This window comes from Cynoglossus semilaevis, chromosome 1 (assembly GCF_000523025.1).
Source record: "Cynoglossus semilaevis isolate Cse_v1.0 chromosome 1, Cse_v1.0, whole genome shotgun sequence".
Taxonomy (NCBI): Eukaryota; Metazoa; Chordata; class Actinopteri; order Pleuronectiformes; family Cynoglossidae; genus Cynoglossus; species Cynoglossus semilaevis.
In genome coordinates, this window is record NC_024307.1 from 28420510 (window position 1) to 28440017 (window position 19508).

General features: G+C 39.6%; 1 protein-coding gene across 3 annotated transcripts; it reads right to left on the reverse strand.

Annotated features, from left to right (window-relative positions):
- Positions 1-956: 956 nt before the first annotated feature.
- Positions 957-18703, reverse strand: corin (corin, serine peptidase). Of its 3 annotated transcripts, none has more exons than XM_008324728.3 (24): positions 17242-17281; positions 15257-15404; positions 13175-13495; positions 11831-11942; positions 11324-11437; positions 10915-11150; positions 10698-10811; positions 9836-9943; positions 9580-9690; positions 9253-9375; positions 9038-9148; positions 8658-8889; positions 8015-8157; positions 7803-7910; positions 7601-7714; positions 7386-7496; positions 7064-7187; positions 6529-6657; positions 6188-6237; positions 5681-5867; positions 5133-5295; positions 4945-5053; positions 4303-4436; positions 957-4206 (listed from the first exon to the last, which is right to left on the reverse strand). In XM_008324728.3, exons 2-24 carry the CDS (start codon positions 15375-15377, stop codon positions 4024-4026), a joined length of 3258 nt encoding a protein of 1085 aa, XP_008322950.1. In that variant the 5' UTR covers positions 15378-15404; positions 17242-17281; the 3' UTR covers positions 957-4023. The 3 variants fall into 3 exon arrangements, with proteins under 3 accessions (XP_008322950.1, XP_008322934.1, XP_008322959.1); XM_008324712.3 differs by lacking the exon at positions 17242-17281 and adding an exon at positions 18594-18703 and having other exon boundaries at positions 959-4206; XM_008324737.3 differs by lacking the exons at positions 957-4206; positions 4945-5053; positions 5133-5295; positions 17242-17281 and adding an exon at positions 18594-18703 and having other exon boundaries at positions 4302-4436.
- Between the last annotated feature and the right edge of the window lie 805 nt (positions 18704-19508).

The following is a 19508-nucleotide window of genomic DNA, read 5'->3' on the forward strand; positions in this document are numbered from 1 at the left end:
GAGTACAGCAGATATATCCTCTTGGTGTAACAAAGAATAAAGCTCCTTCAGGTCCACCCTGTTGGGAAAGCGTAAACAGTCGTTAGGAGTCTGATGGGTCGTTGTGATCTTCATCAGAACGGTTTCGGTCACGTCTCTGAGAAGAAACTGAGGAGAATCTTTTAAGTATTGTTCTTAAGAGAGTGTTGTATGTGGGTGATTTGTGAGGTTGTGTCTGAGTCCACCTCCTCTGCTGAGTGATGGTTTTTCTAGGTTGACAAAAATGGCTTCTTTTACCCCTCTCTCTCTCTCTCTCTCTCTTATTTTATTTGTTTGGATTAGATAGTTCGGTGGGCCACCAGTTATAGATCAGTGGTCTAATGCAGTGTTTTTCAACCTTGTGGTCATCTGAAATGTTTAGTAATTGATATAAAAAATTCTGATAAAATATTTAACTAATTCTTATTTCTTTTAAAATAATGATCAAAAAACCACATGCATTCTTTCTAACCTGACTGTATATACAAACACGATCAGAAACTCATTCTAGGAGAAGATCTCTCTGGGGTCGCCGTAAATGGAGTCACAATCCATTTCCTCAAAGTACCCCACCACAGTGTATATTCAGTTTATATGAGTAAATAAAGTTGTCAACGTAGGAAGATCATTTTGGTCATTTCAAAAGTGGACAAAGTTTTATCTATTTATTTTTTTGTCATGGAAATAAAAAAAATCCGTCCAATGAAAACCTTATTTGTGTCTGGTGATATTTCCGGAGAAGAGGAAGTGGAAACGATGACAGTAGTTACAGGCGTCATCAGACACAGACTCTGTGAGAAGTGCTGCTCTGTGCTACGTAGGCTCTACAGTTCCTGTGGAACAGCAACAAAAGTTGCTCAAATGTTTTGCTCTGTCCGTTGTTTTCTTTTCTTTTTTTTTTACACTTTTAAGTCTGACACACAGAAGACAGGTGTGTGTGTGTGTTTATACAGTTTTATTTGTGTACAGGAGGTGATACAAACCAAATACTGTGGACACAAGCATGAGAAACTACGGTCATAAAGTCCAAACACACACTCGTCTTCTTAATCATCATTATCATTACAGTAGAGTTGACGGCTAAATCAGGAAGTGACAACACAGACACACCTTTTCTCTTTAATAGACGAGCACACACACCGACAGCTCTGTGTAAGACGCGTGACGTACAAAAGGCCGTAGAAAAATATTTGTAAAAATAAAAAAAAACAACAACAACCAAACAATCAATGCTGTTGAGCACTGGAATGTTCTACATCTCACTTTAATGATGGCGACAGTGGCGTGAGGCTAATACTGATGTGTTTAAGTTTGTAAACCACTTAAAAATATGTCTGTATAATTTTGCTTTTTTTTTTTATTCTCTGCTTTTTTTGGCCATTGGACTGTTGCGGGAAATTAGCTTGATGCTAACAGCTACTATAAACTGTCAAGTCGCTTTGAATTAGAGCGTCTGCTAAATGTAATGTAATGTAATTTTCCAGCCTTTGTAGATTTAGGTAAAGGTTTGGACTACAAACCAACAGCACTTCCCGCTGCTGTTGACAACTTAACTGGACAAGGCTACAGCTATCAAAACATTAACTAAAAAAATTTACATTTTTACCCTTAGGTCAGAATTCAGTCCATCTTCAAATGTTCCTTCAGTTTTTAATTCAAATTTAAAGGAAATGTTTTTCTTACACTAACAAATCAGAAAATTCAGAATTTCAGATTTAAAAAGGAAAAACAATACAACGTTCATATTCACATTCGGAGATTCCCACTTTTAACGTTAAAACTTAAAATACTCAGGAAATTTAGTTATTTATTTTTTAGTATTAAAAATGCAAACTAGAAATTTTCGGGAAAACACAGGTGTGAAAATTGGGATTATTCTGAATTGAGAGAGTTTAGACGGAATAAAAGTTTGTGTTTTTTTTTTTTTTTTTAGTAATTTTTGCCTTTAACACACTTCACTGTGAATATATACTTTCTAATAAACATTTGTGCTTGACTATCTAGCTGGTGCTGATGCGGCAGTTTTATTTTGAATTTGCATCTGTTAGCTCCTTTATAACTGCAGTTTCTAGTTAGCCAAAAAAAAGCGGAACATTTGGATTAGAAAAATCTCACAAGTTCACATTAGATCAGATTTTGGACGTCAGAGGACTGAATTGAAATACTGAAAGAGTTGAGCTTACAGCTATAAACAGTATAAGGTATATATACTGTAGTACTTTTTATAACATCTAACTGCAGATTTTGTCCGATGGGTGACACGACTGTATTATTGTTATTTGTTATTAAGCCTTTATTAAGTGGTTACATCAATATTACACATGTAGAAGTGAATACATTTTTAATATTCGTCTGAGTATTTTATTTAAAAAGAAATGTTATTTAAAATAAGACTTAACATCAGGATATTGAAATAAAAGATAGATTCAGGATGACGTCACCTGACACTGACTAGAGGGGAAAAAATAAGTAAAAAATTTCCAGTGCATGTTTTTTTTTTTTTTTTTGAGGCAAATAAAAAGTTTCTCACTCACACATACAGTACAACTGTGTACAAGTAACATGTTTTGTTTTGTTTTTACAGCTAAGATAGGTTACAGGCACTGGAGAGTGAAGCATTGTGGGCGTTTGAGTGCTCACTTTTAGCTAGCAGCTTGGTAGAACGTCAGCGTCGAGCGCCTGAACCTGGTAACTTTAAATTCAAATAAAGAATTGTGGAAAGAAGGGTTGTACTGATTTAAAAATAATTTAAAAACCTGATGGTATTACAGTTAAACCAAATTTGAAGAAATTGAAATTGAAAAAATGTATTTACTTAAAAGCAGAAATCACTCATTTTTCTCTGATCTGATCTAAAACCTTCCATTTTATTTTTATTTGTTTTATTCGATCAAATTGTTTGTACTTGTTATTAAGTAGAGACATTTACTGTACTTTAGACCAAGATTTAAATGTCTGTATTTTATTCATCTCTGCCGATGACTCTTCATGAAGGTCTGTATCACTTTGAATCAAAGTCAAAGCTAATTTGATCTTTTTTAACAAATCTTTGTATTTTCTTAATAGAAATAGACTAAAAAATGTACTTGGAATATTTGTTTAAGTTTTGTAAAGTGTTTGTACCTACTTTTTTAAAATCAGGATTTTAATTTTACCAGTAAATTGCTTTTGTGATAATCACACCTAAATGTTTGAATGTTGTATGTTTTCATTCAGGTTTCCAGTATTTATTTATGCCTTGTTTTGATTCGGAGAACCTATTTTTTAAATTTGCAAATATTCAGACATTAGTTTTAAACTTCATTATTTCACTATTTGGCGGGTTTTACTGATTCAAACCTAAAATATTCTGAATGTGGTTTATATTGTTTTTGCCTTTAAACTGGACATTCAACATATTTTTAAAGTTTTAGTATTTTCACCTTTGCTACATATAAATGTGGAATACTTTTTGACATATATACTCAAACGTTGAAAATATAAATAGTGATTAAGTACTGTGTGAACACGTTTTAGTAACACTGAACAGATCTGTTTTAAACATCTTTCTCTAAATTCCTATTTGCTCTTGAAGGAAATATTTTTTAACTCATGTTTTTAATATGAATATAAAAATAATGTGAAAAAATGTCATTTAAAAATATGAAAAACAAAATTAAACTTAAAACCTCACTCAGTTAAAAAAAACATTTGGAACTTAAAAAAATGTGTTTTAAATATGAAATTTAAAACATTAAAAACTTAATAGTGTTTCAACTGTAGTCAGATGTGATTGATGTCATAAAAATGTAAGATTTTTCAAATGATCCGAGTGAAATTGTCACTCATTTCTTCTGCTAGCTAACCAGTTAGCATCTGTAACACGAGTGTCTACTACTGCTGTAGTATATAGACAGAGGCACAGATAGAGGAAGTGAAGGTGTGTTTGTGTCAGAACATGACATCACGTCCTTGTGGAATGAAAGCGCTCGTGTGTATGTGTGCGCACACGTGTGTGTGTGTGTATCAGTCGCTCAGGTACGTGTGCATGTAGATCTTCTGTCTGATCCAGGGAGTGAAGTGAGTCACATTACTGTAAACTCCTGGACCCAGGACTTTACTGAAGCAGACGCTGCCCCAGGACGTCAGGCCGAACAACGTCCAATGACCGCTGCTGTCCTCACACACCAGTGGACCGCCGCTGTCCCCCTAAACACACACACACACACACACACACACATATATGAGAGAGTGAACTTGTCTGTAATGATTAACTGTTTCAGTAGAAAAGGAGTCCAACGTCACCATGCAGGAGTCGACAGTTCCTGCGTCGTATCCTGCACAAAGCATCCTGGGAGTGATGGTCTTCATGTCAAAGTAGGACTGACACTGGATTAGAGAGATGATCCGCACCACCCCCTCCTGGAGTTTAAAGGGCACTGCATGCACACAAACAGACTGGATGAACACTCGTCTTCATTCTTTTTAAATGTTGCTTAAGGATTTGCTGTCACATCATAAAATCATGGAGATAAATTCACAGATGTAGATGTTTTGTTTTAACTGAATTGAACCATTTTTCCTTATTTTAAACACAATGTAACTTCTCCACACACTTCAAGCACATTATTATTAATGAGCTGCCATGATAACAAGTTCTAGAAACTAGTTTCAGAAACATGGATAAAGAAAATTGTTTTTTGAGTAAAGTCAACTCCAATTAGGAGTGCTCTTTAACTACAGTCTGTACGGTTTTATTTCTTAAATACAGCCAAGCAAAAGAATCAGAGGAAATTTTCAGAGCTACCATACCAACCCATGGTGCCACAATTCCAATAAACCACAAAGGATTATGGGAAATTTCCTTCAATAACATACTATTTTACCAAGGAGAATAATCTGGACCATATTTGGTTACTTTTGTTTTTCGTTATTTTCAGAACTCACTCCTGTTGCCCATGTGACCCCAGCCAGTGATGTAACAGTAGGAGTCAGGTGACGGCAGCTCCTCAGGCTGCGGCAGACACACAGGTCTGACAAACATCGTCTCGTTCACCTGCAGGACACAAACACGAGCCTCGTCAATTCTGTTCCCGTAAGCCAACTCGGAACATTGAGCATCAGTGACCACTGACCTCAGAGTCAAGCTGAACCACGCTGATATCGTAGTCCACCACTGCTCTGTTGTAGCGTGGGTGCACATCGATGGAGCGCACGCCACGAGTTTGACTGTGAACACCGGGGTGGTCCAGGTTGTTAAGGCCCAACACCACCTTCCACAGATCAGCGCTCTCCCTCCTGGTGGAGACACGGTGTAAAGTCATCAACCTCCAAAGGACACAGATCCACATTAAAGAAAAGTGCTCTAAGGCGTTATAATGACCTAGCCTACGGCTGCATCAGGAAGTATATTCTCCATGTGTTCATCACTCTGTCCTGTTCATCCACTCTGCCTTTCAAAGCCAGGTGACCAGGGCTACAGGCTACCTAGCTATGCCACCAACAATGTAAACCAAAACTATAGACTAGTATGAAGATAAGGCTTTCAAAATAAATCACATTCAGTACTTCAGAGAACCTTAAACATGTGTTTAAACCCACATCAAACAGTCACTGTGTTTCTGTGAGCCTACATCCACAGTGTATGTGCTACAACCTTCCTGTGACATCATCGGCCTCTCACCCTTCAAAGCAGTGTGCCACGGTCAGAGCCCAACGCCGGCCAATGAGAACACAGCCGCATACGTGTCCACTCTGACCGCTCTGCAGTGAGCACTGCCATGGCCACGCCCCCCGACGTGATACCCGACCACCCAGAATCCTCTTCTTTCTGTGGCGGTAGCTGTTGACTGATGGACGGAGACCACACTCTGACAGAGAAGAAGGACTTTTTAATGATTTTGTGAACAGGAAGACTGATTCACACAGACACGGCTAACCTGTTAGCTAGTCAGCTGCTAAACTAAAGATTATGAAATGAATCTAATTAATGAGAAGAATTGCAATTAAGTATAAATAAACAAAATGTTAAAATTAAATTTGAGTTATAGGACTGATTTAGCTAACGTTAGCTCTGGTGTCTACTGCCATCTACAGGCTTTGTACAGTTTGTGCATCAGCATTACAAGTGTTTCAGATATTAGGTAACAGAGAAAGCTTGTTAAAGAAGTGATTTAAACAAGTAGTTTACCTTCTCTGGAGCAAAGAACCGACACCCTTCTTCTGGAGTGACAAGCATGACTAAAGAAAAAGAGGGAAAAAAGAACTTGATTCAATTCGATTGATTCGATTCCAAACAATTCCTTCACTGCTGCACAACATTATAGAGAAGCTGACAGTGTGATAAACCTGTTCACATCATTTGCATAAAAAAAGAACAAGAGGCAATAAGCTGTGACGGTGTTTCTTAAGCTGGACTAGTTAGAGAAGCATTAGACTAATTCAAGGTCGGAACTCTGTGCCCAATGGGTTTTTTTGCCTCTGCCCTTGGGAACAGCTCAATCTTTATTCCAGCAGGGGGCGGTTTTTTACCTTCTCTTCTCCAGCCGGGCTTGCAGAGCAGAACTGTTCCTCAGGTTCCAGTCAGGATGGACGTGTAACCAGCGTCGACGGCCTGGGACTCCAGGCTGGTCAGCTACCATGGAAACAGAGGAGGGCACCCTGCAGAGACACACAGACAGGAAGTTCAAACATTATTATTGTTATTGCCAGGGATGAGAACTTCTGTGAAAGTTCTTTCCAGGGGTTCGGATTATTTTCAAGGTTAAAAAAAAAAAATCACAATAATTTGTACAAACATTTGGCTAACCTTTGGGACAAATGGTAGTTGATCATTTGTGAAACTTTCAAATTAAACTGTCAGCCATTCTGCTTTATACCATTTTTGGTTTAATGGTTATTAGTTTAATTTAACTAGGTCTCTTTCTTCTATTGACTGAGACTAACATCGTTTAACACTGAATGTTTCAGCAAACATTTTGACCTAATTGACCCCTTTTTCCTTATTGTTGACCTGGCCTTATAGTGACTAGATTTACATGTTTACTGCATCAGTTACTGACCTTACCCTAGTCCCAGCTGGGCGCAGGTCAGAGTACTCAGCTCATGGTTCCACTCGTCACCACAGACCTGGTATTCTGCCGCTGTCCTGAACACGGTCAGCACTGAACCGGATCGATCAGACAGAGACACTACAGAATGACAAGGAGACAGAGACAGAGAGAGGAAGACAGAGGTCAGCTGAAAAATAAAATACTTGGGCTGTACGGTGCCATGTGCTGCCCATTAAATCGTGTAAACAATATTTACTTTTTTCCTACATTTCCTAAAACACACTTTAATTAACTGATTTGTTGTAGTAAACATCCAGGTGATAATGCATGTCGTACCACAGTTCCACTCGTCGGAGCTGTCAGAGCAGTGTTTCTTCCCGTCACACCACAGTGTTCGATGAACGCACTGATGATTGTTGCAGGAGAGTTCGTTGTCTTTGCACTTTGCTGTAGAAATACACACACACACACACACAGAGAATCAACACTGAGGACAACAGCTGTGTTCAGTGGTTCATTATCTTGTAGAACGAGTAACATGCAAGTCTCACAGCAGTTGGCCTCATCCACCTGCAGGGGGCAGTCTGGGAAACCGTCACAGATCATGCTGGCTTTGATGCACACGTTACTGCCGGGACACTCCCACAGAGAGCGCTCTGAGCAGCCTGACAGACACGCACACACACACTCTTTTGTTAACCTGAGTGTGCGTCTTCATCACAAATATATTTTTGTTTTCTCGCACAGACTCACCACAGTGCTCCTCGTCGCTGTGGTCGTCACAGTCCAGGTGTCCGTCACAGCGTTTGGACGCCAGGACACAGCGACCCGATCGACACTTGAAGTGACTGGGAGAGCACTCTGTCACAACCAAGAACAACAAGAGAAATTAAAAACACTTTTTTTCCTTTTACTCTTTACGGTAAAGAGAGGACTGGGAGGAGGAGAGTGGTGTCTCTCCGTACCGTCTACACCCGCCTCTGGCAGCAGACAGGTGACGTTTCCTCCTTCTTCTGGAAACTGGCTACAGTCCGAGTCCTCAGGCCACTGCAGTCCCACGATGCCCAGTACAGACTCACACTTCTCCTTGGCGTTACGACACAGTGACCTGGGGGCAGAGATGTATGAACAAGTTTTAGGGGCTTAGTGCATGCAGACTGTGTGAGCGCCCCCTATTTTGAGACTCAGCATGAGTCAGGTAGGTTAGGAAATGATGTATTTATAATACAATATTTATAGTACAACATTTTACAGCTAAATCAAACTGATTTACATGTATATTCTCCAACACCAAAGTTCATAGAGAAACTCCTCCATTTTATATCACAGCAAAGAGGAGTTTTAACTCCAGTGCTGCCACCAAAAATTCTCTGTATTTTCAGTGATGGAATTTTTGTATTCAGATTAATGTCAGTTACTAAAAAAAACACAACAGGCAACAGAGCAGCAGTTCCTGTGTTTCCTGTGTCACCATGAAAGAACAACAGCAGTTTTCTCTAAGGACTTAGGTTAGAGAGACTAGAGTTCCTACTTTAATCAAGGTTTTCCCTGAAACCTTAACTTAGTGGTGAGCAGTTTGGCTAGCAGGCTCACTAACTAGCTGCTGACCTGCAGGGTGGGACCCTCTGCATAGTGACAGGGTCACACTTGGGCACCAGCAGTGTGCAGGCGTAGAACATGAGGTACTGGTAACAGCCAGTCTGGACCAGGGCTGGGAACAAGGAGGACTCCCAGGACACAGAGCTCTCTCTCTGGGACAGGTGACCCAGGTAGTTGGGGTACGTGGTCAGGTTGTAAGGAAGGTTCATGCACAGCTCCAGACTGATTGGTTCACATCGAGCTAAAAGAGAGGCGGAGTCAGAGAGTAGGCTGAGTCAGGAGACAGTGACAAAGTGATTGTAATTACACAAATACTGTGTCAGTGGAGTGGACACCAAAAAAACCTCACATTCGAAAATATGTATTGAAATAAAACAGTCAAAACTCACTGCAGTTACTGTTGTTGTTTCGTGGGTCACAGGTGGCGCTGCTGCCCACACATGCTGACGGACAGGAAGTGGAAATGCAGCTGGGTTGACCGGGAGAACACACACCTTGAGCTGGAAGACACACACACATGGGGATGGATGTGAATACAGTATGATGAAGAGGAAAGAAAGAGGGAGCATAAATAAGATGGTTGTGATGCAGACAGAGGTCTCACTCTGCTCTCGGCTGCAGTGTTCCTCATCACTGCCGTCTTTACAGTCGTCCTCACCGTCACAACGAAACGCTGATGGAATACACTGACCATTCCTGCACTCCAGAAGACCCTGACTCTTACAGGCTACAGACACACACACACACACACACATTAGCTAGAGATTGGTTAAAAAGAAGCTGAATAACCAGTGTCACGTTTTAATCAAAATAAATACATACAAAGAAAATAGAAGGTTAACACCAAAATTAAATAAATAAAGTACAATACAGCAGAAACAAGTCAATTGTTGGATAACTTTTAGATATTTCTTGTCCTTGGTGAACTCACAGCAGTTGAGCTCATCAGATTTGTCCAGACAATCGTGATCGCCGTCACAGAGCCACTCTTTGGAGACGCAGCGACCGTCACTGCAGCGGTGTTCACGACTCAGGTCACACACTGAGGTCCAAAGAGACATACGCAAGTTTGTTTGCAGACTTAAAGACAGACAGCTGTTGAATTCACTGACACAGCTGATCCCACAACACTGCGTCACCAGTTAGAGTGAGTGTCAGTATGTCTGTTCACTCTGTGTCTCTCTCACCACAGTCCATCTCATCGCTCAGGTCTCCACAGTCGTCGTAGCCGTCACACACCAAAGCTGGCGAAAGACACCGACCGGTTTTACAGCGAAACTCGACATCTGTACAAACTAGAAGAAAGTGACAGCTTTGTTAACTTGGCACTTTAGTCTGTAAATAACTCACCGAGCACCGTAACTAAAATCACTGATTTCTTCTACAGACTTTGGTCTGTGAGTTTAAGTGAGTGGTTTACAACAAAGTTCAATTTCCTGTTGGTGGCCTCGCTGAATAATCACCACTGATCCTAAATCTTTTTTCCTCTGTTGTTTATGTAGCTATTTGTTGTCTTTACTTCTGTTAGTTACTTCTACAACCGTGGCCATCCACCTCTCATAAAAGAGGGGGTGGGGGTCAAAGAGAGTGCGAGAGACATTAAAAGACAAAGGAGCACCCCTGTAGCTCATTCTTTTACACACTATTTAGATTGCACCCATCCCAGAATATTGTCAAAGGGTTTCCATGGCAACCGTGTCAACACTTTTTATGCCAGTTGCCCAGTTGGTCAACAAGTGGGGAACTTTCCATGATATTTACCAAGAACATCACGTGTGTGTTATTTAACCATCCCCTGTCTTCTTACATGTATGCAGTATAGTTCCAGAGTAATTTCATTAAATGCTAAAGCTGTCTCTTTGGTATCTTTTAGCAGCTTCTGCTCGAAAGGACATCAAACGTCCTTTAATTTTTTTCAAACGTCCTTTAATTTTTTTTTCTTTTGCTACATTTTGTCAACTTGTTCTTGCATTATCTTTTTGTTATTTGTTCATTTATGTTACAATGTTTTGATGTTTTAGAAGTTTTGAGTCTCTTTGTTGGCCTCACCACAGTGAGCTTCATCACTCCAATCGTCACAGTCGTTGTAGCCGTTACACACCAGCTTCTCGGGGACACAAATCCCTGTGGCACAAAGAAAGTTGTCCCTCCCGCCACACACAGCTGTGGACCAATCAGAGCAAAGCGATGGGAAAGTGATGTCACTGTGTTGTCACATCAGTATCTGTATCAGAAACATCCAAAACAGCGGTGTGTATTCACTCACATGGCTTTCCTTTGATTTGTCGGGGCATGTAGCAGGAGTGAGGGGCGGAGTCTGGTACGGCTGTGGTGGACGTTGTCGGTGAGGATGTTGATGAAGGTGGAGGAGGAGTGGAGCTCACGTTGTTAAACTGAGAACAACGCAGGAAGTCGGGCCAGGAAGCATTGAACATCTGAAGGACGGGCTCGCAGCCTTCTCTCGCCGCCTCGCAGAAGGATGCACAGGGCAGCACCACCTGTCTGTCAGAATACACTCGCACATGTTACACCAGGGGTTTAGTAGTTCTGAAATTAGAAAGCTGCTGATCCTTTGTTGCCTCCATCGATGAAAAAAATCGATGATTCTTCCAGGGAACTTTAACATTGAAGAGTTAGCTAAAATTGGATTTAACCCGCTGTATTTTTGCTGTTACCTGTTGTTGTGCGTGCCGTCAGCAGTATCGATGTAGCACTCAGGTAGCGCCAGCGAGCAGCCGAACAGCATAATGTGTCGATAGCAGGAGAGTCTGCTGAGGTAGCTGAAGAACCTGGAACCAGGAACATTAAAACAATGATAGAAAACAACATAACAGCCAAAATGGTTTGGTGACTTAAAAGATTGTCAGGAGGACAGTTAAAAATTATGATTTGCAGCAAAGACAACTAGGTTAATAAAAAAAATCATTCTAGCACAAAATATCTTTTACAAATAAACTAAAAGGCTTTGATAAATAGCTTAAAGGAGGCCAAGGAGATGACCAAAGCTTTGAACAGAGGTCCTCAGTCAACAAACATTAGCATTAGTTCCTTTTACTTTCTCCCACCAGTAAACATTAGGCTTGTGCTTCCGGCATTATGGGATGTATGTTTCATTTATTATTAATGTGTGTATGTCATTATAATCGGGAATCTATAAGCGTGACATTCTAGAGAGCGTGTACCTTAGCAGCATGTCGACTTCTGAACTCTTGACCACGGCAACAGAAGATGTCAGCCATGTTTGATTGTAGGGCAGCATGTGACACTGAGGCTCAGTGATCAGCTGACAGACAACTGCAAATTGATAAACAACAAATATCACTGTTTGCTTGTTAAAATCCAAGGCCTGAAAAAGGAACCTTTTCTTAAAAGCCATCCAGCAGAGGGCACCACAGTGCGTTTAGACCTTAGGTTTATTCATTATTAGTAAAAGAAGACATCATGTTGTTGGATTATGCTACAGATAATTTAGACAAATAGCTAAAATGAATGTCTGATTCTCTGTTAAGGGAAGGATTCTTCACTTCTACACAACAGCTGCTAACTTTTAGCTTTTTGTCTTAGACAGAGCTGATATGTAAAAAAATATACAAAATAAAATTAATCACATTAACAGACTCTGCATCACACAGCTCTGCAGCTAACTGTTGAGCTGGTGACTTGCCAGCATCCAATCAGAGGACAGGATTGGCTCATTAGCATTCACCTCAACCAAACAGAGGGACAGACAGAGAGAGAGAGAGGGAGAGAGAGACTTCAGAAGAGTACAGGAGCAGAGGCACAGTGACGAGGAGAATTTTAAAACACTATAATTTATCAACACACACACACACAGACAGTAGAGGACAGCAGAGATGAAATGTTCTCCTTCTTGTCTCTTCTGTTCAGACTAATACAGTTACAGAAGTGTTTGACAGAGAAGGACACAGTGAGACGACAGGACGTTCGGAGACAATGTGACGCTGCACTCTTTAAAGTGGGCGTGGTCTATGTTTGATGCCAGACGCACTTTGATAAAGTGATGAAAGTGGTCTGTTTCTTTTATATTTTGTGAGAAAAACGTGTCTGACACAACAGCACAGTGTAACTGGACGAGTCAAACATGTAACGTTAACAACATTTTAGCCACTGAATCAAAGACGAGGCTAATGTTAGCTTAAGTCGACAAGATCTGTGGAATATGTTCACTGTTTTATGTCACTGCTGCAAAGTATTCAAACTACACACCCTCCCACACTAAAATCCATAAATGACCTAAAATAAACAGAGATGTTGGTCCACTGCTGCCTCTTGTGGTCAGTTTGTGTTACTAAAGTTTATATGAATATAACATTTCAAACACTGAAGTAAAAAAAAAAACATCTGATCATTTAGTTCAATATAGATATATTCTCATCAGGGTTGTGTTGCTGATCTCTGACCCTCAGGTGGCACTAGGCAACACTTCCCTCAATATTCCTAAGGAGTTTGGTAGAGGAGAATGAGAATCGAGAATTTTTCCCCCATGTTTTCATTGCAAAGGTCACCTGAGTCAGGGGATGCCGTGGTGCTTATTGGCCAGGTGGAGCTCATTGATGTCACAGAGGTCAGCCACTCAGCAGTTGTTGTAAATGGCTGACTGGGCGTGGCCTGAGTGGAGGAAGGTGCTGGGAGAGAGGCAGTAGCATTAGGTGTGCTCTTGTTGTGGAATGCAACGCCTCTGTCATACTCATGGCTGTTGTGATAAGGTAACAAGGCTGTAACACTCCCCGCCTCAAAGGGGGAGGGGCTTGTGCTGTGGTTGTTGTCTGCGATGGGCTCAGGAGAAGGAAGGGGGTTGAAGTTCAAAAGACCTCTGCCAAAAATACCTGGGAGATAAGAACAAGAGTCACATTTTTGGTCCAGAAAACACTTCTCTGTCTATTTAAAAAAAGAAAAAAAATCTCCACAAATTAGAGGACAAAAATGGCTGAGCCAATGACACAAGAGCTCATTTAAAAACCAGTTGAGAAATGTTGTGGTCTAATAAATAATAAATGCAAAGAAAAAAATGTCAGTATCACACACAAGAAATAAGAACAAAGAAAAAAACATTAGTTCAGACAGCAGATGTGTGTGTGCATTTGTGTGTAATAAGCCAAAGAGGAGAAAACTGAAACGGCTGTAGACAAACAGATGTCTAGCTGGAGATGAAAGTAAAAGGAAAGGATAAGAAAAGGAGAAGACAAAGGACAAATAGATAAGTGGACAAGGAGAGGTTCAACTTTTTAGTAAACTTACCGATCCAAGTTTTTGGCTTTCTGATTTTTAACCCTGAGCTAATGTACGGTTAACTGTTAGTGCTATTTTTTCTTTTCAGGCACACCTGTGAAAAAGCATCCAGGCGAACCCTGTCAACAGGAGAGAGTGTGAAGAAAACAATGGGAGCTGGAGTAACAGGAGAGCCTGGACCATCAAGCACATGAGACAGTAAAGGAAGAGTAAAAGGTGTAAAAGGAGGATGAAGAATGGGGGTCAAGGGTGAAGAAAGGATGAGAGGGGACAAAAGAAGAAGACACTGATGGTTGTGTTATTTTACTACCCGTGTTTAAATATTTGAAATTCCTTCTGTCTCACTGTCTCTGATTGGCTGAGGAACTTTCTGCTGTCATGGTGACAGGAGGAGGCACAAAACACATGCACAGACACACACACACACACACAGACACAGTCATGTGACTTCTCCACCCACATACTCTCTCCATCAGGCTGTTCACATCCCTCTTCTTTAGCTCTTAAGCTCATTTAACACTCTCAGGGAGCGCTTCTTTCCAACACCATGACAGCCAGCGCCTGTCTCAGACTCATGATGTGATTTATACAACACGTGCATCATCTCCTCTTCATAAATCACTGGAAGGATGAAGACACAAGGGGGCGGTGACTTTTCACACAGCAGGGTGTTTTAAAGCCCCCGTCTCCTTACACCAAAGTCCATAGAGAAAATCAGTGACTTCTGTTCACAGGTATACAGGAGCTGCTGGTTTACTGCCACCAACTGGTTAGTTTGTGTTGCTAAGAATTTTATGAACAAAGGACATTAAATACAATAAAAAAAAAAGTATTTTTATTTTAGAGAAGCAGGCATTGATTAACAACTAATGTCTCCAATGATGTAAAATCAACCTTTTGTCTTAGTAGACATTAGTGTGTAAAAAAAAAAAGAACGTTTGTTTTCCACTTCCATTTTTCCACTAAAAATATCTACTTTAACTTGCAGGAAAACAAAACCTGCTTGTCAACTGCTGCCCCATGTGGTCCGTTTATGTCAGGTTCTTAAATTAGAATCAAATGTTTTACATACAAAAATCATAAAAGTTTTGAAATTGATAACTCCAAACGTTGTGTATCAACAAATCTCTGAGAAAAAGAAAATCACAGAATTTCTTAATGGACTTTTGTACAGAAGAGTAAATGATTTACCAGATGGAACCAGTTTAAGCATTGCATTGGAGTTAACACAACAACAAACTTCCTGTTTTAGGAAATTGTCAACTTTAGCCAAACTAGTTTTCAACGTCTCTTGTTCAGTGATGAAAACTGGTTCTTACAGAGATTAGGACTGTGTGTGTGTGTGTGTTGTAAGGTACCTGTGAGGGCCAGGACCAGCAGCAGCAGAGCGGCCAGAAGGCTCAAGGTGGGGATCAAGATGTAGAGCAGCAATCGCAGATTATTGGTCGATCCCAACTTGTGACAAGCCTCCCCACCCATCCCAGTCTCAGGTCCCTGGGCCAGAGTCTGGAGTACGCAGGAGTTGGTGCACGTGAGAGGATAGATAAATAATTAAGAGAGGAGATCAGAGGAGGAGCAGTGAAGGCTGGGTAACTCCCGACTGAAGCCGAGTTCACTTTGACCACCAACATCAACACTCACCCCCATCCTGGAGGTTATTTTTACCTAGGTGGGGAGTGGTATGTGAGTGTGTGTGCATGTGTGTGTGTGTAAGAGAGAGAGAGAGAGATGAGGGGGGAGTTAACCCGGGTGTTTGTGTCCTCTCAGAGTTTCCGTTCCATCTATTTTTACAGTGATATGACGATGAACTGACACCTGACACTGACAACAGGACCACTGCTGTGACCACCACTCTTTTTGCCACTCTCTCTTTTCTCTCTCTCTATCACTCACACACACACTCCCTCTCTTTATACAATTTCCCAATTGATTGATTGATTAGACAGGAGTGTTTCAACTAAATCATTTACACCAAAACCCTCAGAGAAACCACCAATTTCAGCTAGTTTAACGACAGCACTCGCTGGTTCACTGCTACCTTGTGTGGTCAATTTCTCTCATTAAGATAAGTATGAACGGAGGATTTTACACATCCAAACTGCAAAATCTGGACATTTTACTTCACTTTTGAATGCCGAAGTGGATCAACAGCTTGAGTGAGAAGTAAAACTAAAACAGCTTTGATGTTCTCGTGGATTTTGGTATGAAAGAGTGAGACTTGTATTTCCTACTGGAAAAAACTCAAATCAGAAGACCTTTGTCATTAATTATGCAGCATAGAAAAGATGTCCACAAAAAATGATGTTTATAATTTTATTTTTTTTAAAGAATTAATTTGTAACTATATTTTGACAGAATCCTTACATGAAATATGCAAAACTAAAACTTTAACTTTCCAACATAAACCTGATACATTATTATTAGGTCAAGCAAGTGTTAAAGTAAAGTGTTAGTAAAACAAATTGATTTAGTGTTAGGTTTATTTTCGCTGACCAAAAATAAACAGAAAAATCTACGTATTTAAATAAAAATACTAATAAACTTGTCAAATCAATGAATTGATTGGTTTCAGAATTTAATAAAACATGAATGAAATTAATTTCATAGAACAATATATACATTTATTATTATTTGTTATTAACATTTTAGAACATTTGTCTTTTACGAGATAGTTTCTTTATTTTGGAAATCCTACAATTACGTAAATATTTAGCCAAAAGATATTTCTAAACAAAGATTGGACAAAATAACATTTTAAAGAACTAACATCAACTTACTTGTTATTGTGTATTAATAATTTTAAAGCTATTAGTCAAGATAATAACATTGTCTAAACATTTTTTTTGTTTTTAAGATTCAGCCAAAACAGCCAATGTTTCTATCTTAACCCTTCTCGTGTAAAATTGTATACTTTTTTGTCACCGAATAAAATTATGAAAATTCAAATTACAATAAATCATAATTTAAATAATAACTAATAAATAATTAACACAGAAATGTTGAATGGTTTTCTAATTTAAACAGTGAGGTTGTAGTCAGTCAAAGCTTATGTGTAGATGGAAGTGTGTGTTACCGGCAGAATTATCAGAGTAAATTGTCAGAAATTAAACATTTTAAGAAGAAACGGCGACATTTAAAATTGAAACGAGAAACTTATGAGTGCTTATGTAATATAAGAGATAAAATGGCTGCTTTAAAGGTGAATTATGAGGAGGAAGACGAGACGGAGACAAGATGAAGGACAGGAGCTGAAGGACAAACGGCGGGAAACACACATATATATACATACACATCCAGTTGTACACACACGCTCGCACACACTCATACATCCATACGCACTCACCGTGCCGTGTCCCGCTCCTCTGAAGGTGGCACGCGGGCAGGTCCGGGGGAGCGAGGCCCTGCTACCTTGTGTGGTCAATTTCTCTCATTAAGATAAGTATGAACGGAGGATTTTACACATCCAAACTGCAAAATCTGGACATTTTACTTCACTTTTGAATGCCGAAGTGGATCAACAGCTTGAGTGAGAAGTAAAACTAAAACAGCTTTGATGTTCTCGTGGATTTTGGTATGAAAGAGTGAGACTTGTATTTCCTACTGGAAAAAACTCAAATCAGAAGACCTTTGTCATTAATTATGCAGCATAGAAAAGATGTCCACAAAAAATGATGTTTATAATTTTATTTTTTTTAAAGAATTAATTTGTAACTATATTTTGACAGAATCCTTACATGAAATATGCAAAACTAAAACTTTAACTTTCCAACATAAACCTGATACATTATTATTAGGTCAAGCAAGTGTTAAAGTAAAGTGTTAGTAAAACAAATTGATTTAGTGTTAGGTTTATTTTCGCTGACCAAAAATAAACAGAAAAATCTACGTATTTAAATAAAAATACTAATAAACTTGTCAAATCAATGAATTGATTGGTTTCAGAATTTAATAAAACATGAATGAAATTAATTTCATAGAACAATATATACATTTATTATTATTTGTTATTAACATTTTAGAACATTTGTCTTTTACGAGATAGTTTCTTTATTTTGGAAATCCTACAATTACGTAAATATTTAGCCAAAAGATATTTCTAAACAAAGATTGGACAAAATAACATTTTAAAGAACTAACATCAACTTACTTGTTATTGTGTATTAATAATTTTAAAGCTATTAGTCAAGAAAATAACATTGTCTAAACATTTTTTTTGTTTTTAAGATTCAGCCAAAACAGCCAATGTTAACCCTTCTCGTGTAAAATTGTATACTTTTTTGTCACCGAATAAAATTATGAAAATTCAAATTACAATAAATCATAATTTAAATAATAACTAATAAATAATTAACACAGAAATGTTGAATGGTTTTCTAATTTAAACAGTGAGGTTGTAGTCAGTCAAAGCTTATGTGTAGATGGAAGTGTGTGTTACCGGCAGAATTATCAGAGTAAATTGTCAGAAATTAAACATTTTAAGAAGAAACGGCGACATTTAAAATTGAAACGAGAAACTTATGAGTGCTTATGTAATATAAGAGATAAAATGGCTGCTTTAAAGGTGAATTATGAGGAGGAAGACGAGACGGAGACAAGATGAAGGACAGGAGCTGAAGGACAAACGGCGGGAAACACACATATATATACATACACATCCAGTTGTACACACACACTCATACATCCATACGCACTCACCGTGCCGTGTCCCGCTCCTCTGAAGGTGGCACGCGGGCAGGTCCGGTGTCGCCAGGACAACATGACCCGCCGCTGAGCGCGAGACCATCGTCTGTGCGAGAGAGTGAGACGCTCCGGTAACTAACCGAACCGGAGACACGCTGGCTCCGCCCACTCCCTCTCCACCTCTCTCTCTGTCAAACACACTCATCTCTGTCATCACACATGGCTCAGGTGGCATGTCTACACGTGACATTCTGACAAGTGCATGCTGGGACACCAGCCTCATGGAAGCTGGTCTCAAATCAGAAGATTGGTTTTCAACTGTTGACCAATTCAGAATTTTTCTAGGGTCCCATATACCCTAAACAGTTGTTCTCAAACTATAGTATGGATCTTAGGTTGGGCTCCCCCTAGTGATACAGGGCGATCTGATCCACATCATCCCATTAGGATAAGAACGTTACTTCTAAAGATAATGAATACTCGCTGATAAATACTCGCAGGAACTGAGAAAATTGTTGTCTCATGTGCCATGTCTTGAAACTATTGTGATTGTTTGTCGTTCAGACATGTTGGGATATAAGTTTTGATGTTGTCGATGTGGTTCATTTGGTCATTGGTGTAAGAGTTGTTGCTGCAGTCCAGTCTATTGTGACACAGCTCACCACTGCACACAACCAACTGTGACCTCTGTTTTTAACCCATCACCAAAGTGAACAGTGGCAGCTTTAAGAACCAGGGAGCAGTGAGTGGAGACGGAGCCATGACAGAGCACCTCAGTGGGAACTTGGCAGCTGGTGGACTAGAACCTGAAACCTTCTGGATCCAAGTTCACTTCCTCAACCACTGAGCCACAACTGCCTAATAATATAAATAATTATTGTTAACTTCTTGTATTACTGTAGTGGTGTGTTTCCAAACTAAACTTAGTTA

Coding starts and splice junctions, on each gene's coding strand:
- corin (XM_008324712.3), bottom strand. CDS start 18,656: ATGTTGTCCTGGCGACACCGGACCTGCCCGCGTGCCACCTTCAGAGGA. Junction 11,943..13,174: donor CACGGCATCCCCTGACTCAG/GTGACCTTTGCA, acceptor ATCAATTTGCAG/TTGTCTGTCAGCTGATCACT. Junction 5,868..6,187: donor GGTTCTTTGCTCCAGAGAAG/GTAAACTACTTG, acceptor CTTCTCTGTCAG/AGTGTGGTCTCCGTCCATCA.